Below are 20,101 nucleotides of genomic sequence, written 5' to 3'. Positions count from 1 at the left end.
GCACGCAAAGCGGCTCAAGTCCCAGCTCTCAGAGAATTTCCATTCTGGTGAGGGATACCACCTGCACCAAATAACGCAGAACGATACCAACAGGGAACCTGCACCAAATAATGCAGGGCGGTACCAACAGGGAACCTGCACCAAATAATACAGGGCGGTACCAACAGGGAACCTGCACCAAATAATGCAGGGCGGGTACCAACAGGGAACCTGCACCAAATAATGCAGGACGGTACCAACAGGGAACCTGCACCAAATAATGCAGGGCGGTACCAACAGGGAACCCGCACCAAATAATGCAGGGCGATAGGAACAGGGAACCTGCACCAAATAATGCAGGGCGATAGGAGCAGGGAATGCAGAGAGGGGTCGGGAGGGAAGACGATTTCTCTATAAAATGCTCATGATTAGCTTCTCTAAAGGTGATATTTGAGCAGAGATCTGAAGGAAGAAGTGTGAGCAGCAAGGATAACCATTCCAGCTCCATGAAGGCAGGAACTCTGTCCTGGGGATTCTGACCTCTCTCTTTTAACCTTTGACCTTTTTTGAGACAGCACTGCAGAGGGTTGAGAGCAGACTGAGACTAGCTGTACTTGAATCTTGGCTCCTCCACATTCTTGCTGTTGCCTTAAGCAAGTCACTTAGCCTCTCTGTGCGGCTGATCCATCATTTGTAAAATGGGGATTAAAGGAGTTAACACATGTCAAGGTGCTTCGAGAACAATGCACATAGTACATGGCTAATTCTTATATCATGCTGCTCGTATTACTTTTGTCAATAAAACCCCCCACAACTATTAGGTTAAGAACACAGATTTTACAGGCATGTGAATTTAAGTGAGAATTCTGCTCTAACTGGGTATGTTCATTCAGTCATTCGACAAGTACTCGCCGAGTGCCTGACAGCACTATTCTAAGGGCTGGGTTCCAGGAAGGAAAAGATAAGCAAACCCTCTGCTCTGGGGAGCTGCACTCCAGTGGGAGGGGACACACAGCAGACAAGCACACAGACGGACAATTACATGTGGGGCAGCTGTTATAAAGGAAACCAGCCAGGTGAGCTCAGGGTGGGGAGTGACTTCACACAGGGCAGTCAGGGGAGGTTCTCTGAGGAGGGAAGATCTGAAACCATGCGAGAGCAGGAAGTCAAACCAGAGTCTGGGTAGAACAGTAGGTAAAAAAAAAAAACCTGAGGTAGAAAGTTTAGCATATTCCAGGGAGGGAGGGCGGGCGGGAGGCCACCAAGCTAGAGGAGTAGCAAGGGACACGGGATGAAGAAAAGTCAGAGAACCAGCCAGGTGCTCTGCATGGGACTGGAATAGAGAAAAACAGCAATGGTACCTTCTCTAGAGCAGCTTCTAAGCAGAGTTAACCAACCACATTGCCAGTGTAAAGCTGCACCTGTGACAGCCGCCACTCAGCGTGACATCGCGGCATGAAAAGGTGTGATAAGGAGATGTCATCTTCGTCAGGGAGGAGAGGAAGAGCGTCTGAAGACACTCAAAGGGGACCTAAAGGATGAGCAGCCGTTCACCAGAAGGGACCGGAAGGAAGAACATTCCAAGTGGAGGGAAGAGCAGGCGCAAAGGCCCTGCTGGTGAGGGTAGGGGATGAAAAAGGCCAGACGCAGCTCAAATGGACAGGAGAGGACGTGCTATCACATAGAGCCTGGGGGGGAGGCAGGTCGTGGAGGTGTGTAAGCAGCAGGTGACATACCTATTTGTCACTCTAACTGTGTGCAGGCTGAGCTGGGGTGACAGGTGGGTCTGTAGAGTACGAGAGGCTGAAGGCATTAGTGCAAGGAACAGATGCTGGCAGCTTGGACTAGGGCGTGGTGAGAAGTAGGTAGAATTTTTTTTTAAGGCAAAAGTTACAAGACTTAGTAAAGGCTTAAACAGGGAAAGTAAAAAAGGGGGAAGTTCCAAATATAACCTCCAGGTCTCAGCTGAGCGCATAGTGCAGCCCCATTGAGGCAGGAGTCACGGAAGTGTCCTTCCCTGGGATGGGAACTGGGAGGTGGATCTTGAGCCCGTGAAGTTTGAGGGGCCTCAGGCATCTAAGAGGAGACGTGAAACAGGCAAGAGATATCAAGAACAGGAGCTCCCAGGGAAGACCTGGGCTCCTCTCACATGCAATCAAACTAGGAAGAGCACTTACCTCAACGGAAATGAGGGTTCAATGAGCAAATGCGTCTCACACAGCAGCTGGTCTACCCTAAGTCCTCAGTAAGTGGTGCTTTTAGCATTGGTGATGCTGGACCAGCTGCTGGCTAATGGACTAGCCAGTCCCCTGGACTGAAACTGGCACAGGAACCGATGGCTATTCCCTGCACCCCTTTCCCCGATTCAGCTCGTTCACTAATAATGCCTCTTACCCTACGTTCAATCCCATTTAGATGAAGTATTTCTATGGACTGGCGTGTGGCACTGAGCGAAAAGCCAGGCGAGCAGTCCCTGCTCTGCACAAGCTGTGGGCTTGTCAGGCAGGACCCACCACACAGGTCACATTGTAACCAGCGATGCGGCAGCGAGCACAGCTGGAGTCTGAGCACCGGGTCCTCCCGGGTCTCTACAAAGACCCGCAGGAAGTCAACACACGCCCCATGCGGAGCGGACATTCCAGGGACAGGTGTAAGGAACGCTCTTAAACGCCTCTCCTCTCAGCACAAGGACAGTAACCGAGGCCGGGCCCGTGGCCCTGACTCCAGGAGGAGATATAGAATCTGTACGGCCCAGACGGCGGGGACCCAGACGGCAGCCCATGGGCCGCCCTACAGCGCACCCACCCTGCTCTCCGCACAGCGAGCTCCCGGGCGCCCACCCTGCGCCCTGCCCGGCTCAGCGGCCACTCGCCACTGTGACCATCTGAAATTCAAAAGGACGGAAATTGTGTAAAATTGAAGATTCAGCTCCTGTCACTCCAGCCACGTCTGAAGGGCTCCACGTGTCCGTCCTGCGCTCAGCCTGGGTCCGAGCACACGCCCAGAGCCACCCTTCCGCCCGGTCACGGGGAACGCACCCCCGGACACGGCCTGGCCCTCGTGTAGGCGTCGCCTGCCTCCGGCACAGGTGGCCCTCACGGTGGCGGGACCTTTTCCGTTAAACTCCCAGGAGCGACACAAACCCTCCGCCGGGAGTGGGGTCGGGGCCCTGTGACCCTTGAAGCAGGTGACCCCTGGAGTAGGCACCCCCCCCCTGGAGCAGGCGACCATCTGGAGCAGGCGGCCCCCTGGAGCAGGCGACCCCTGGAGTAGGCACCCCCCCCCCCCTGGAGCAGGTGACCCCCGGAGCAGGCGGCCCCTGGAGCAGGCGACCCCTGGAGCAGGCGGCCCCCAGGAGCAGGCGCCCCCCGGAGCAGGTGACCCCAGGAGCAGGTGACCCCCCGGAGCAGGTGACCCCCCGGAGCAGGTGACCCCCGGAGCAGGTGACCCCAGGAGCAGGTGACCCCTGGAGCAGGTGACCCCCCGGAGCAGGCGATCCCCGGAGCAGGTGACCCCCTGGAGCAGGCGACCCCAGGAGCAGGTGACCCCTGGAGGTGACCCCCGGGGCAGGCGACCCACCCCCAGAGCAGGCGACCCCCGGAGCAGGTGACCCCTGGAGCAGGTGACCCCTGGAGCAGGCGACCCCCTGGAGCAGGCGACCCCAAGAGCAGGTGACCCCTGGAGCAGGCGACCCCTAAGCAGGCGCCCCCACACTTCACACAATTCACACGTGAAAGACAGTCGACCACGGGGTTCGCCTTGTTTACTTGCGGGGAGTGAGCGGGCAGGTCCGGCAGGTGGACGCCGCCGGGCGGGGTGGGGGCCGGGAAGCGACCCCGCGCGGGGCACGTCCGTGGGGCCAGGTCCCCGCGAGGCCGGAGCCGCCGTCGCCGAGCAGCCGGCGGGGAGGGGCGCCCCGGGGAGGCGGCCACCTGTGGTCCGGGCGGCCAGCCTCTGACACGGAAACACTTCCCGGTGGACGCCCGGGCGGCGGGGGCGGCGGGGCCGGGGGTGGGGGTGCGGGGGCGCGGGGGCCGGGACCCTCCGCCGAGCCCTCCGCCCGGGGCGCGAGTTACGTAACCCGCCGGCCCCTCCGCGCGCCGGGGGCCGCCTCCCCGCCTCGGCCCGGCCCCGCGCCCCGCCGCCCCCGCCGCCGCCCGCCCGGACAGGGCCCCGGGCTCCCGGTTTCCGGCCCCGGCGCTCCCGCCACCCCAGGAACCCACACACCGACACCATAACAAAGGCGGCGGCGCGGCGGCCGGGGGAGGACGGGGCCGCGGCGGGAGGGAGGCCGCCCCCCGGCCGGGCGGAGGGCACGGGCGCCGGGCGCGGCCGGGGCGGCCCGCGGGCGGGCGGCCGGCGGGAGGAGGGGGTGCTCGGCGGCGCTACTCACTCTCGTCCGGCAACTGGTCGAGCTCCGCCATCTTGAACGAGCCGCGCCGCTTTTTCAAAGGCTGCCCGCGCGGGGCATTGTGGGGCGGCGCCGCGCGGGGCGGTTCCTACGCGAGCGGCCGCCGTGCCGCTCCCGCCGCCGCCGCCGCTCCCGCCGCTCCCACCGCTCCCGCCGCTCCCGCCGCGGGCGCTGAGGCCGGGTCCCGGCTGCGGAGGGGGCGCCGCGGGAGGAGCGGGAGCAGCAGCGTCGCCCCTGCGCCCGGGGGGGAGGCCGGGAGCCGGAGCGCGGGGGGCGCCGCGCGAGCCCCTGAGTCTCCCCGACCCCCGCCCCCAGGGCGGGCGCCGCGGGCTGTCGGCTCCGAGGGGAAGGGGGCGCCGGTGGGACGGGGCGCGCGGGGCGGGGCGCCCGGGTCGGGCGGCACCGAGTCCGTTTCCGCAGGTCCCCGACCCACGCTCCCCCGCGTCGCCGCCCCCGTCTCCGGGAAGCCGGGCGGGACCCCCCTCCGTCGGGTGGGAGCCGCGCCCGGAGGAGAGACCCTGCGCGTCGCGGCTTCGCGCGGGGGCAGCTCCGGGCCGGCCCCTCACCGGGCGCGGGAGGCGCGTGCTGAGCCGGGGGCGCCGGCCGGTGCGGAGGCCCCGCGGGGGAGGACACGGACCGTGGGGGCCCGGGGACCCCGAGCAAACCCGGTGGGCGCCGGCGAGGACCCGGCCCGGCCGCGGGAAGCCGGGAGGCGGCGCCGTCCGTGCCGGCCCCGTCGGGAAGCGAGCCCCGGGGTGGGACGGGGGCTGCCGGGCGGTGCCCAGGGCTGGAGGCGGGCGGAGGGCCCGGGGTCCCGGCCTGGGCAGGAGACCGGGTCCGGTCCGGTCCGGTCGGGCTTTAGTGACGGCGGCGCACGTGCCCGCGGTGTGGGACCGGAAACGTGGGCGCGGGGGGCGGGCGAGGCGCGAGGAGCCCGGGGCCTCCGGAGGGGGAGGGGGAGGAGGCGGTGTGGGGCGGGCGGGCTCGGGTCCGAGGCCCGGCGGGGTTCTGGCTGCTGGTGGCATAGCCTCAGGCTTGTTCCTGAGTTTAGTGCCTCCGTTTCTCTGGGTGCCGTGCAGACAGCGCCCCGGTGGTCTGGAGGATTCAGTGAGGTGATGGATGAGAAAGCCTCATTTACTGGCTGCCAGCAGCCATTCTGGCTCAGATGTTTCTGTTGCCACCCGCTTCCAAATAGGGGGTATTAGTGACGCCAGCTCTGTGCCTGGGGTACTGGGTGCTGCTGGCGGGGGGAGAGGGGGGGCAGGATGAAGCAGAGGTTTGAAAATTAAATGCTACCCAGCACATCCTGATCTCCTTTCTAAGAATATAACAAACCACTGGTCCCTACTGCCAGCCCCTGGGGGGGGGGGGGGGGGGGCAGTAGGATACTGTCAGTTGGAGACAATACAAGAGAAGGTCAACCCTCTGAAAGTGAAAAAACAAACAAAAGCAAAGTCGGTTGGGGGAGTGGAAGTAGAGGTTTGAGTGTAACCCAGGGGGGAGGTATCCTTAAGCCAAGGCAGATCCTAAGGGGTTCCGCACAATAGCAGGTCTGCTGTCTGATAAGAATTTCTAGGCCACTCGGGGCCTGTATGTGAGACAGACACCTCCTAGATGAGTTTCCACACTCGCCTGAGGTTCTATCCCCACAGCAGGCCACCGCTTACCAGCTGAGCGACTGCAACAGGCCCTTAGCTGGTACTCTTTATTGGATGTTTGTGAGAGATTTTAAAATCATCGCCTTGGGACGGCCCCGGAGACAGTTCTGGAAGTGACATCACCAGGGCCGCCCAAGGAGAACCCCACGTTCAGTTCGCACTTGTATTGGTGGCTGACGGGGGCACTGGGAAGACAACCTTCGTGAAACGTCACCTGGCGGGCGAATTCGAGAAGTATGTCGCCACCCTGGGCGTGGAGGTGCACCCCCGAAGGCCCCTCACGTTCACCATGTGGGACACGGCCGCCAGGAGAAGTTCGGGGGCTGCAAGACGGCTACTGCATCCAAGCCCAGTGTGCCATCGTAACATTTGATGTACCTTCGAGAGTTACAAGAATGTGCCTAACTGGCATCGCGATGTGGTGCACGTGTGTAAGAACATCCCCATCGTCTTGTGTGGCAACAACGTGGACGTCAAGGACAGGAAAATGAAGGCAAAATCCATTCTCTTCCCCTGAAAGAAGAACCTTCGGTGCTACAACTTTTCTGCCAAAAGTAACTACAGCTTTGAAAAGCCCTTGCTCTGGCTTGCTGGAAACGAATGGGAGACCCTAACCTGGAGTTCGTCGCCATGCCTGCTCTCGCCCCTCCAGAGGTGGTCATGGACCCCGCGCTGGCAGCACAGCGTGGGCACGATCTTGAGGTTGCTCGGACCACCGCGCTCCCAGATGAGGATGATGACCTGTGAGCAGGAAGTTGGAGCCCAGCGTCAGAAGTCTCATTTTATAGGCAGCTGTCCTGTGAGGTCCGTGGTGCTGTGTGTTTGCCACTCTATCCTATAGCAAAGCAGAACCTGTGCTTGATCCTGGGATCTGAAAGATGAATGGGCTTCAAGTGAATGTGGCAGTTAAAATACCTTCACTTTTTGGACCTGCAGATTTAGCTGTTTTAGTTGTTTCCTTATTGAGTTTCAACTATAAGAATGCTGCAGTCGCATCACAATACTCAGTGGTGAAACCTTGTTTGTTACTGTCATTCCCATTCCTTTTCATTTAGAATCAGAATAAAGTTGTATTTCAAATATCTAAAATAAAATAAAATCATCGCCTTACTTGATTCTCCCCAAAACTTGGTGATTTTTTCAAGGACAACATCCACCAGGTGATAGAATCAGGAATCTGGCCCACTTTCCTCGCTTCATTTTCTCCCTCTGTGATGTGAGGATAACGTCCATCACAGGGCTGTTAGATTTTGTATTCCAATTTACAGTGACATGTCGGCGTAAGTCTCATTGCTTAAGAAAAAAAAAATTGGACAAGGACACTAAGCCATGAAAAATCTAGATAAAAATACACCATAAAAAAATAAGCAGCTACATTTTAGGCATGTCAGGTTTGATCATTTCCTGTCCTGCGGCCCATTTATCGAATATTGAGTTATTTCTGTGTAAACTCGTGTGCCCCAAAGGACATTATCAAGAATGCAAAGAGACAACTTTCAGAATGGGAGGAAATATTTGCAAGTCATATATCTCATAAGGGACATACCTAAAATATATAAGGGAATTATATCCAAAATAACCCAATTCAAAAATGGGGAAAGGCTCAAAAGAAGATACAATAAACCAATATGCACATGAAAGATGCTCAACGTCATTAGTCATTAGGGGACTACAAATCAAAACCACAGTGAGATACTTCACACCCACCGAGGTGGCTATAATCAGAGAGACAGTAACGAGTGTTGGCAAAGTTGTGGAGAAATTGAAACTTGCCCACAGCTTATGGGAATGTAAAATGGTGCAGCCACTATAATAGTTCCTCAAAAAATTAAACATAGAATTACCATATGAACTAGTAATGTCACTTCTGAGTATGGACATATTTTGGCGATATTGTGGGTTCAGTTCCAGGCCATCTTTCTGCTTGGAGGAGCTGGCCTTCAATTTGTATAAACAAACAACAAAAAAAGCCACATCTGTGAAGCACAGTAAAACGAGGTATTTCCTGTATATACCAACAGAATTGAAAGCATCGTCTTGATATATTTGAACACCCTTGTTCATAGCAGCATTATTCACAGCGGCCAAGAGGTGGAAGCAATTCAAGTGTCCCTCAATGGATAAATGAATAAACGAAATGCGGTATATACATAGAATGGAATATTATTCAGCCTTAAAAAGGAAGGAATCTGATGCAACAACATGGATGAACCTTGAGGATATACTAGGTGAGATAAGGCAGCCATCAGAAGACCAATACTCTATGACTCCACTTACATGAGGCGCACGGAGTGGTCAACATCACAGAGGCAGGAAGAAGATGTGGTTGCCTGGGGCCAGGGGAAGGGATAAGTGGGGAATTACTGTTTAGTGGTATGGAGTTTCCGTTCAGAAAGATGGAAAAGTTCTGGAGATGGGAGGTGGTTGTGGTTGCATGGCCATGTGAATATACACAATGCAACTGAACTGTACACTTAAAAATGGTTAAAATTGTAAATTTTATGTATGTTTTATCACAATAAAAAATTCTCTTTTGCACAGGCAGTACTTACAATATGATCCCAGTTACAAATATACACCCATGATTAAAATCCAGAATAAGCCCTAGCTGGTTTGGCTCAGTGGATAGAGCGTCAGCCTGAGGACTGAAGGGTCCCAGGTTCGATTCCAGTCAAGGGCACATGCCCGGGGTTGCCAGCTCGATCCCCAGTAGAGGGCGTGCAGAAAGGCAGCCGATCAATGATTCCCTTTCATCATTGATGTTTCTATCTCTCTCTCCCCTCTTTCTTCCTCTCTGAAATCAATAAAAACATATTTAAAAAAAAAAAAAAAAAGCTAAACCGGTTTGGCTCAGTGGATAGAGCGTCGGCCTGCGGACTGAAGGGTCCCAGGTTCGATTCCGGTCAGGGGCATGTGCCTTGGTTGCGGGCACATCCCCAGTGGGAGATGTGCAGGAGGCAGCTGATCGATGTTTCTCCCTCATTGATCTTTCTAACTCTCTCTCTCCCTTCCTCTCTGTAAAAAATCAATAAAATATATATATTTTTTTTTAAAAATCCAGAATGAGCCCTGGCCAGGGTGGCTCAGTTGGTTGAGCATCCTGCCATGCACCAAGAGGTCCCAGTTCCATTCCTGGTCAGGGCACGTGCTTGGTTTGCAGACTGTATCCCCAGTAGGGGGCGTCCAGGAGGCAGCAGAGCAAGCGATATTTCTCCCTCTCCCTTCCGCTCTAAAATCAATAAAAACGTATTTTAAAAATCCAGAAGGAAAGATAGCCAATAGTGGCTATCCCTGGGTGATAGGATTATGGGTGGTTCTATTTTCTTTATATCTGTATTTATCATTTTTCTACAGTAACATTCTTAGTACTTTTATAATAAAAGCACCTATTGAAAAAATGTATATTCATATAATGGAATATATTGAGCCATAAAAAGAAATGAAGTACTAATACATAGTACAACATAGGTGGACCTTGAAGAAAACATTATCCTAAGTGAAAGAAGTCAGTCACAAAATACCACATATTGTCTGATTTCATTGATATGAAATGTCCGGTATAGGCAAAGCCATAGAAATAGAAAGTAGATTAGTGGTTGCACAACTCTACATATACTAAAAACCATTGAATTATACATTTTAATAGGTGAATTGTGTGGTATGTGAATTATATCTCAATAAAGCTGTTACAAGAAAAATCTTATAATAAAATATGAAAATAAGATTTGATCTATAATTTTTGGTAAGCACTTTTCTAAGGCATGTAATGAAGATGCAGTCAGAGACACTTTGCTGGGCCACTTTAAACAATAGTTACAAACAATATCAAACTGCTTTCCTTTCTATTCTGTCTTTTCTGCTAAACATTCTACTTACTATTCTGCAAACTATGCAAGAAAGAGACGCTGCTCTTCCTGTGGACCCAAGTGGCTACAGAAAGATGCAAATTGCATTCTTGGAAGATCCTGTTTCTTTCTTTTAAAAAAAATTGATATTTAGAGAGGAAGGGAGACGAGAGAAAGAGAAACATCAATGTGAGAGCTAAACATTGATTGGCTGCCACACAACCAACCTCGCCACAGAGGCCAGGGCGAGAGATCCTGTTTCTTTAGAATAGCCCAACCTCTAGGAGGGTCATCAAATACCTGTTTCTCCTGGAACCCAGGTAAAAGCATCATTTGATCTAAAAGTAACAAAGACAAAAACAGAGGAGGGGATCCTTAGACCTATTTCCTAAGGTGGTAGTGAGAATAAATGAGATCATTTATGTAAAACTAGTGGCCTGGTGCACGAAATTCATGCACAGGGGAAGGGGTGTTCCTCAGCCCGGCCTGCACCCTCTCCAATCTGGGACCCCTCAAAGGATGTCCTACTGCCAGTTCACAGGGATCAGGCCTAAACCGGCAGTCAGACATCCCTCTCGCAATCCGGGACTGCTGGCTCCTAACCGCTCACCTGCCTGCCTGCCTGCCTGATTGCCCCTTACCACTCTGCCTACAGGCCTGCTCGCCCCCAACTGCCCCCTACCACCGGCCTGCTTGCCCCCAAATGCCCCCCCTGTTGGCCTGCTCACTCCAAACTGCCCCCCACTGATGCCCTGCTTGCCCCCAACTGGCCCCCCTGCTGGTCTGCTTACCCCCAAAGGCCCCACACCCCACCAGTCTGATCACCCACAACTGCCCTCCCCTCTTGGCCTCTAATTGCCTCTACCTTGGCCCCGGCACCATGACTTTGTCCAGAAGAACATCTGGAAGGTCTCCCAGTCTAATTAGCATATTACCCTTTTATTAGTATAGATAGAGGCCTGGTGCACGGGTGGGGACCGGCTGGTTTGCCCTGAAGGGTGTCCCGGATGAGGGTGGGGGTTCCCTTGGGACATGGGCCAGCCTGGGCAAAGGGGCCTGTGGTGGTTTGCAGGCCAGCCACGCCCCCATGGGGTGAGGGTCCCTGATGGGGGGGGTGTGGACAGCCTGGGTGAGGGGCTGAGGGCTGTTTTCAAGCTGGCCACACCCCCTTCAGGGTGGGGGTCCCCACTGGGGTGCCTGGCCAGCCTAGGTGAGGAGCTGATGGCTGTTTGCAGGCTGGCCACAGCCCCTTCGGGGGCGGGGGGTCCCACCGTGGTGCCTGGGCAGCCTGGGTGAGGGGCTGATGGCTGTTTGCAGGCTGGCCATGGCCCCTGGCGACCCAAGCTCCCAGCCCCTCCTTTTTTTCTTTTTTTTTTCAGTGCCTCCTTGAGCGGAGGGAAGCAGGTATCTGGGATTTATTTATCTTCTAAAATTGAAACTTTGTAGCCTTGAGCAGAGCCCAGGGCCAGCCAGGGCAGGTGGGAAGCTTGGCTTCCTCCATTGCCGGGAGCAACCCAAGCCTCCTGCTTGCTCCAGCTCCATGGCCACCACCATTTTGGTTGGGTTAATTTGCATACTTGCTCCTGATTGGTTGGTGGGCGTGGCTTGTGGGTGTGGTGTAGTGATGGTTAATTTGCATGTTTCTCTTTTATTAGTGTATATACTTAGCCCAGATACCCCCATCTCCCCTACACACACACACACACACACACACACACACACACATAAACACCAGCTCCCTGCCACTCTTTCCTATATCTTATTTCCCTAAATGGTACCCATAACTAAATGTTAATTGTATTTCTAAGACACAGCTTAGGGCCAGACAGCATGGCTAAGTGGTTGAGCATCGACCTATGAACCAGGAGGTCATGGTCAGAGCGCATGCCAGGATTGCAGGCTCGATCCCCAGTGTGAGGTGTGCAGGAGGCAGCTGATCAATGATTATCATCATTGATGTTTCTATCTCTCCTTCTCCTTTTCTCTCTGAAATATAGATAGATAGATAGATAGATAGATAATAAAATAAAATAGCCCTAACTGGTTTGGCTCAGTGGATAGAGCATCAGCCTGCAAACTCAAGGGTCCCAGGTTCGATTCCAGTCAAGGCCATGTACCTTAGTTTTTGTGAGCACATCCCCAGTAGGGAGTGTGCAGGAGGCAACTGATTGATGTTTCTCTCTCATCGATGTTTCTAACTCTCTATCCCTCTCCCTTCCTCTCTGTAAAAAATCGATAAAATATATTTCAAATAAATAAATAAATAAATATATAAATAAAATAAAATAAATATACTATGCTTGGCAAAACTTACCGGTGCATCTCAGGTTACTTGTGGAGGTCTCTGTTTTTCAATCTGCAAAATGGAGCCAACGTTAAGGAAAACTGCCACCTCTGTTAGGAATTATAGCAACCTGTTTCATCAGAAACCTTGTGTAATAAAACATGAAAAAGGTATGGTTATCCCATGGAAGGGAAGTAAAGAGACACATTTCCCCCATACAGGAACATGCTCAATCACTGTCCAGAATTTTCTAAATGAATGGGGCACATCAACTAGGGAGCACATGCGAGCAGGCTCCCCAAAGAGCCTTGTCACAGAGCTGCCCAAACCAGAAAGATCAGATGGCTCAACACAGTGGGTTTGTGGATTCTAACCCAGAAAGAGCTGGAATACGCCCACATGATCAGCTCACGCTAAGAGAGCCCCACCCCAAGTCCGTTTTGCACTTCTTGGTACTTGTGCCAATGATCTTTGAGAACAGAAAGGTTGTTCCTTCCGGACATGTATGTGTCCATGGGATGTAAGGAAACATTAGCAGCCAGATAATAATTGACTTTGCTTTCTCTTCTCAACCCCCAGAATTCTAAGCAATTTAATAGGGTAGAATTACCCAGTAGTTGGTCAGCAAATATTTACCTAGTCTATGGCAGGGGCTAGGTAAAATTCAATACGACCCTGACTTCATCATCGAATGGAAGACACAACTTCTATAAGGAACTAGAGGCCCAGTGCACGAAATTCATGCACTCGTGGGGGGTGGGTCCTTCAGCCCAGCCTGCGCCCTCTCAAAGTCCAGGAGCCCTTGGGGGATGTCCAACTGATGGCTTAGGCCCGAAGCCAGCAGTCAGACAACCTTAACACTGCCATGGAGGTGGGAGAGGCTCCTGCCACCACAGCTGCGCTTGCCAGCTGTGAGCCCAGCTTCTGGCTGAGCGGCGCTCCCCTGTGGGAGCACACTGACCACCAGGGGGCAGTTCCTGCATTAAATGACTGCCCCCTGGTGGTCAGTGTGCACCGTAGCGATCAGTCATTCTGTGTTCAGTCTATTTGCATATTAGCCTTTTATCATATAGGATTACAATTAGTGTGAGGAGCGCTATCATAGCGTTGAGGACAGGATGCTGTAGGAGCAGAGTGAGTGGAGGGAGCAAGAAAGGTTTCTCAGGGACATGTGGTCTCTGAACTGAGACCTGAGACTGAGGAGAAGTTAGGGAAAGGAAATGGAGGCAGAAAGTAATACCATTGGCAGAGGGTCACGGGCAAAAGCCCAGAGGTGAGAAAGGACATGACTTTTATTCCGGGAACGTCAAGTAGTTGGAGATGGCTGGAGAGTTTAAGATATGGCAAGTGGGGAGCCCAGAGAGATAAACAGGGCCACACGAAAGTTGGGGGAGCTTTTAAAAACTTTTCCTGAAGTGGGTTTTGGTAGCTGTGGAATTATGGCTCGGACCTCCCGCCGTGAGGCGTGTAGTTGGCTGACAGCCTCCAGGTGCTGCACCTGAGGCCTGACACAGCGTTCCTGCCGATGCCACGCTCTCCCAGGCCGCCTAGGCACCGGCTGCGCTTGGCAGAGCTGCTCTCCCTGGCCGCTCCCACCACGCAGGCCTGTCACGGGCACTCTTTGCTCTGGATCCTGCACACTGGAGCACGATGGCAGCCCTCGGCCAGGCTGTAGGAAACATTAGAGGAGGTGCTGTGACCATCTGACCCGTGGACTCTCTGCAGAGCAGGACATACCAGCTTGTCAGCATTGTTTAGTGCTTGTTGGGCATTTCCACCATGAGGCTGGCCATGGAGCTGGACTCTGCCGGCATGATCGGCTCACGCTCAGAGAGCCCCACCCCAAGCCCGTCTGGACCTCCTGTACGCGTGCCAGTGATGGGTTGGGAGCTGGAGACCAAAGCATCCTGCCAGGCCCAGCAGTGGGCGGGCCCAGAAGCCTGTGCCCGAGACCTCCTGCCCTTGCTGCTGCATCACTTCTGCTGGGACCGCACTGAATCCTTGGCCTGGGAGAAGCTGTTCCGTGCTGAGTGGGCCCTGATGTAAGCTACGGGCTTTGGGTGATCGTGATGGGTCAGTGCCGGTTCATTGACTGTAGGAAGTGAGCCTCTCCGACAGGCATGGAGTGAAGAGCAGCCGGTCCCAGGCCCCAGGGCCAGTGTGCACTGCGATGACCCCGGCATTTTTCAAGGGACCCGTTTCTTCGGTGGCTGACAGACGGAAGGGTAATGCCAGACATGGTAAGGACTGCTGAACACAGAGTCTGAGTTGACATTGATAGGCGCCCGCCTAGTCATCAAATCCCCCCTTTACGGATGGGGTAGAGACAGGAGGTGATCAATGGAGTCCTGACTGAAGTCTGGCTGAGGCAGTGCAGGGGTCTGTGGGACACACTGGGTGGTCATTTCTCCGCTCTGAGGCTGGGCCTGTCACGGGCACTCTTTGCTCTGGGTCCTGCACACTGGAGCACGATGGTGGCATTTGGAGGAAGCCCCTCACTGAGTCCTTGGACTGTGGGGTAAGAGCTACTGTAATGGGGAAAGTCAAAAGGGTAAGTGGGGCCTCTGAAACTCCGTTCTGCCTTCCCCACAAAATACTAAATAAACAACAAAGTCAAGTCCTGGGGATGGGGATAGTAAAGATTAGAGCCGCCATTAAAGGATGTCACGCCTGGCTGGTATGGCTCAGTGGTTGAGCATCGACCTATGAACCAGGAGGTCACGGTTCGATTCGGTCAGGGCACATGCCTGGGGTTGCAACTCGATCCCCAGTAGGGGACATGCAGGAGGCAGCCGATCAATGATTCTCTCTCATCATTGATGTATCTTTCTTTTAAATATATTTGTATTGATTTCAGAGAGGAAGGGAGAGGGAGAGAGAAATGGAAACATCAATGATGAGAGAGAATCATTGAATGGCTGCCTCCTGACCACCCCCTACTGGGGATCAAACCCACAACCCAGGCATGTGCCCTTGACTGGAACTGAACCAAGGACTCTTCAGTCTGCAGGCTGGTCCTCTATCCACTGAGCCAAACCGGCTAGGGCTACTGATGTTTCTATGTTTCGTTCTCCATTTCTCTCTGAAATCAATGGAAAATATATAAAATGATGTCGCATCTCAGATTTGGTTTTTAAGTTTAATGTGGGCAAGTTTTTCAGCACTTGTAAAATCATTCAGCCATGCCTTCACATTTCATGTTCTTTTCATGTTCAACGAACTGATTCAAATAAAGTCATCTCACCATGTAAAGAGAGAAGTCTGCAGTCATTTTAAACCAGGACGTTATCTTGATTTAACCACTGGCTGCTCTTCTCGGAAGTTCTTCTCCTTCTTCCTTTGACAGGTAAGAATAGCTCTTAATCTCACAGGGCTCTCGGTCTGAGGTTAGTCGTCCTCCCAAACACAATGGAGTCAATGTCATGTTCACCCCAAATATCATCAGATTGAGCTTGTAGTGAATTTGTGTTAAATAATTAACGTCTTCGGGGGAAAGCTGCTCCCATGGGGATTTTTAATTCACCTTCTAAGGGGCTCTGTGCCCCCTTCTGCCTCCAGTTGTCCAATGGCATTATCTTTTTCAAGTTCTCCTGGGAAACTTAATGAATAACTACAAATATTGGTGAAACAACCTGAAAAGAAAGTTTTAGGGTCTCACCTCGGCTGCCGTAGTAGCTTATTTTCTGTGTTGAATAAGGTGATGCTTCAGGTTCGATGCAATAGTCTTTTCTCAATGTTTTCATTCAAGTGACAATGTGTTTTGGTTCTAGGTCCAATTTTATTGTTACTTTTGTCAACAAGAACACACATCCCTGCCCGAAACGGAACCAGTTGCACGTCAAAGTTGTCAGCAGTTATTTCAGAAATGTTAACTCGGGTCCGTTGTGTCCTAATGTCCCTGATCTCGCTGCAGCGGAGGGTCCAAGGCCCATCAGACAGCAAGCGCCCAGCAACGCTGCGGCTTACAGTGCGTCCCCCTGGGGCGCCCGAGGTTCCACCATCACCCTTCCCACAGAGGACGGTTCAGGACAGGGGCCCATCAGCACGCCCCTCCTGTAGGGACTGCAGATGGGGCCACTTTCCAGGCGACTACAAACAAAGGCAGAAATTAGCTTTCCTCTTCCCATGGTTTCTGCTCTGGGGCTAGAAATGGCAGAGGAAGACAGTCCACAGGGAAAAGAGAGTGGTGGCCTCACAGGGAGGGGCACTGGGAGCAGAGGGGCAAGGCCATCCACAGGACTCCAGACCAGTTCCACTCCCCCCCTCCCGCCCCCCGCGGTTCCATTCCCCACTGGTTCAACTCCCCCGTGGATCCATTCGCCCCTGGTTCCACTCCCCCCCTGGTTCCACTCACCTCCTGGTTCCACTCCCCTCCTGCTTCCATTCCCCCCTGGTTCCACTCCCCTCCTGGTTCCATTCCCCACCCTGGTTCCACTCCTCCCCTGGTTCCACTCCCCACCTGGTTCCACTCCTCCCCTGGTTCCACTCCCCTCCTGGTTCCACTCCCCTCCTGGTTCCACTCCCCTCCTGCTTCCATTCCCCCCTGGTTCCACTCCCCTCCTGGTTCCACTCCCCCCTGGTTCCACTCCCCACCCTGGTTCCACTCCTCCCCTGGTTCCACTCCCCACCCTGGTTCCACTCCCCCCTGGTTCCACTCCTCCCCTGGTTCCACTCCCCCCTGGTTCCACTCCCCCCCTGGTTCCACTCCCCCCCTGGTTCCACTCCTCCCCTGGTTCCACTCCCCCCCTGGTTCCACTCCCCCCTGGTTCCACTCCCCCCCTGGTTCCACTCCCCCCTGGTTCCACTCCCCCCCTGGTTCCACTCCCCCCCTGGTTCCACTCCCCTCTGGTTCCACTCCCCCCCTGGTTCCATTCCTCCCCGGGTTCCACTCCCCCCCTGGTTCCACTCCCCCCTGGTTCCACTCCCCCCCTGGTTCCACTCCCTCCTGGTTCCACTCCTCCCCTGGTTCCACTCCCCCCTGGTTCCACTCCCCTCCTGGTTCCACTCCTCCCCTGGTTCCATTCCCCCTGGTTCCACTCCCCTCCTGGTTCCATTCTCCTCTGCAGTTAATCCCAACTCTCCCAGTGCTGGACAGCCACTGAGCTGTTTTCTTTCTTTTATCTTTTTTTTAAAATATATTTTTACTGATTTCAAAGAGGAAAGGAGAGAAATAGAAACATCACTGATGAGAGAGAACCATCGATCAGCTGCCTCCTGCACACCCCACACTGGGGATCCAGCTCACAACCTGGGCATGTGCCCCAACCAGGAATTGAACTGTGACCTTCTGGTTCATAGGTCGACACTCAACCACTGAGCCAGGCCGGTGGGCTGATCTGCTTTTCTTTTGGGGTCTTGATGCTTTCGCTCAGCAATATCTTTTTGAAATGTATCCATGTAGTCACACGAACCCATTTAATCCTCATTGCCGACTAGTATTCCACTGCGTGGACATACCACACTTTGGTTGTGTATGTGCCTGCAGGTGCACGTTTGGATTGTGTCGTGTTGGTGTATTATGAATAAAGCTGCCAGGAATAATATGTGTGCACAAAGTCTTCTTGTGATTATGTGTTTTCATTGCACTTGGGTTAAAAACCTCAGAGCAGCCCTAACCGGTTTGGCTCAGTGGATAGAGCGTCCGTCTGCGGACTGAAGGGTCCCGGGTTCGATTCTGGTCAAGGGCATGTACCTTGGTCGCCGGCACATCCCCAGTAGGGGGTGTGCAGGAGGCAGCTGATCCATGTTTCTCTCTCATCGATGTTTCTAACTCTCTATCCCTCTCCCTTCCTCTCTGTAAAAAATCAATAAAATATATTTTTAAAAAACAAAAACAAAAACAAAAAAAACCTCGGAGTGAAATGTCTAAGTCATATGGTCGGTGTATGTTTAACTTTATAAGAACCTACTGAGCAGTTCTCCAAAGTGAGCGTGCCATTTGACACCCCATCAGCAATGTCTGAGCGCTCCAGTTGCTCTGGGTTGCCTCCTGCACGTGCCCTGACCAGGATCCGGGCCGGGGAGGAGCTTGCAACCAAGGTACGTGCCCGTGACTGGAATCGAACCTGGGACCCTTTGGTCCACAGGCCGACGCTCTATGCACTGAGCCAAACCAGCCAGGGCTGTTTCTGTCCTTTTAAATGTGAGACTTATTTTATGCCCAGGATATGGACCATCTTGGTGAAGTTACATTTGCACTTGAAATGAATGTGTATTTTGCAACTGTTAGGTAGAGTGCTCTATATCAGTTAGGTCAAGGTGATGAATAATGTTCAAATCTTGGCCTATTGATTTTCTCTCTACTGGTTCTGTCAATTACTGAGAGATGATTGTTGAAATATGCATCTGTAATGGTAAATTTGTCTATTTCTCCTTTCTGCCTATAATTTGAACTTCGGTTATCAGAAAATACAAGTTCAGGACTCTTATATTCTTTTTTAAAAAATATATTTTATTGATTTTTTACAGAGAGGAAGGGAGAGGGATAGAGAGCTAGAAACATCAATGAGAGAGAAACATCGATCAGCTGCCTCCTACACACCCACCACTGAGGATGTGCCCGCAACCAAGGTACATGCCCTTGACCGGAATTGAAACTGGGACCCTTCAAGGACTCTTATCTTGTTGATGAATGGCCGCTTTTGTCATTATAAAATGACTAGAGGCCCAGTGCACGAATTCGTGCATGGGTGGGGTCCGGCCAGCTTGTCCTGATCAGGCCAATCGGGGTGGGGGGCCAATTGAGGATGGGGCTGGCCGGAGGGAGGGACCGCAGCTGGCTGGGGGGAGGCCCCAGATTGGCCAGCCGGCCCTGTCCCTTGGTTGAACTCCTGGTTGAGAGGACAATTTGCATATTAGCCTTTTATTATATAGGATTTTTAAAAAATCTCTGGTAGTATTCCTTACGTTTACCTTATCTGATATTGACTTAGATGCTTATGATTGATTAGTGTCTGCACAGTACAGCAGTCCCCCCTCATCTGCAGGGGATACATTTCAAGACCCCCCAGTGGATGCCTGAAACTGCACAGGACCAACCCTACATATACGATGCTTTATTTTCCCTATGCTTACATGCCTTTTCACTCCAAGTGTTTTATGGCTTCTCTTCGGCATATCCCAATTCCCAGCATCACTCCTCTTGCACTTTAGGGCCATCACTGAGTGAAATAAGGTTCCTTGAAACCAGCACTGTCTACCTCCACAGCTGAGCTGATAGCTGAGGTGGCTGGGATGTGACACCGGGCGGGACAGCTGGACAAAGGGATGATTCCCCTCCCAGGCAAGTCAGAGCTGGATGGCTCGAGATTCATCACGCTGCTCAGGACAGTGGGCAATGTAACTGAAACTGTGTATCTTTTTAAATGGATGAGAAGCTTTGTCTGTATTCAGAGTACATTTCCTTAGACAGCGCATAGTGTGGTCTTGCTCTTTTAATCAGTCTGACAATCTCTGACTTTAGTTGAAATGTTTCGGTCATTTATATTTAACACTAGAGGCCCGGTGCATGAAATTCGTGCACAGGTAGGGTCCCTAGGCCTGGTCAGCAATCAGGATTGATCAGGTTCCCTGCCTCCCAGCTTCCCCACCTCCTCCTTCCCTGGCTCCCTCAGTGCCCCAGTCACTGCCACTGGTCGCCTGCCATGTTCTGCACTGCCCCCTGGTGGTCAGCACATGTCATAGTGAGCGATTGAACTCCCAAGGGGACAATTTGTATATTAGCTTTTTATTATATAGGATAATTATCATATGGTTGAATTTTAGTTTGCCATTTGATTGTTTTCTCTATGTCTCATCTATTTGTTTTTTAGTTTTTGTTGCTTTCTTTTGATTATTTTTTATGATTCCATTTTTTTCCTTCTCTACTGACTTATTAACTATACCTCTTTGTGTTTTTTTTTCCTCTGATTGGTTGGAACTTGCC

General features: G+C 52.9%; 1 protein-coding gene and 2 pseudogenes across 2 annotated transcripts in view; 1 reads left to right on the top strand and 2 right to left on the bottom strand.

Moving 5' to 3' along the window:
- Positions 1-4,433, bottom strand: part of LIN9 (lin-9 DREAM MuvB core complex component) — a 66,559-nt gene extending 62,126 nt beyond the window's left edge. The window contains exon 1 of one of the 2 annotated variants that reach the window (XM_070401277.1): positions 4,373-4,433. In XM_070401277.1, coding sequence (XP_070257378.1) covers positions 4,373-4,403 — 31 coding nt within the window. In that variant the 5' untranslated portion in view covers positions 4,404-4,433. Of the gene's footprint in view, positions 1-1,931; positions 2,109-4,372 lie in introns of those variants that run through there. The other variant, XM_070401273.1, reaches the window with a different exon arrangement.
- Positions 4,434-6,112: 1,679 nt separating this feature from the next.
- LOC138999123 (GTP-binding nuclear protein Ran-like) lies at positions 6,113-7,142 on the top strand (annotated as a pseudogene).
- An 8,270-nt stretch (positions 7,143-15,412) lies between these two features.
- LOC138999352 (isopentenyl-diphosphate Delta-isomerase 1 pseudogene) lies at positions 15,413-16,561 on the bottom strand (annotated as a pseudogene).
- Positions 16,562-20,101: the final 3,540 nt, after the last annotated feature.

The sequence above is a fragment of the Myotis yumanensis genome, unplaced genomic scaffold (assembly GCF_028538775.1).
Source record: "Myotis yumanensis isolate MYYU_CA2020_CCGP unplaced genomic scaffold, mMyoYum1.0.hap1 SCAF_22, whole genome shotgun sequence".
Lineage (NCBI taxonomy): Eukaryota > Metazoa > Chordata > Mammalia > Chiroptera > Vespertilionidae > Myotis > Myotis yumanensis.
The sequence above is the reverse complement of the archived record's forward strand: the minus strand, read 5'-3'. Positions and strand labels throughout refer to the sequence as shown.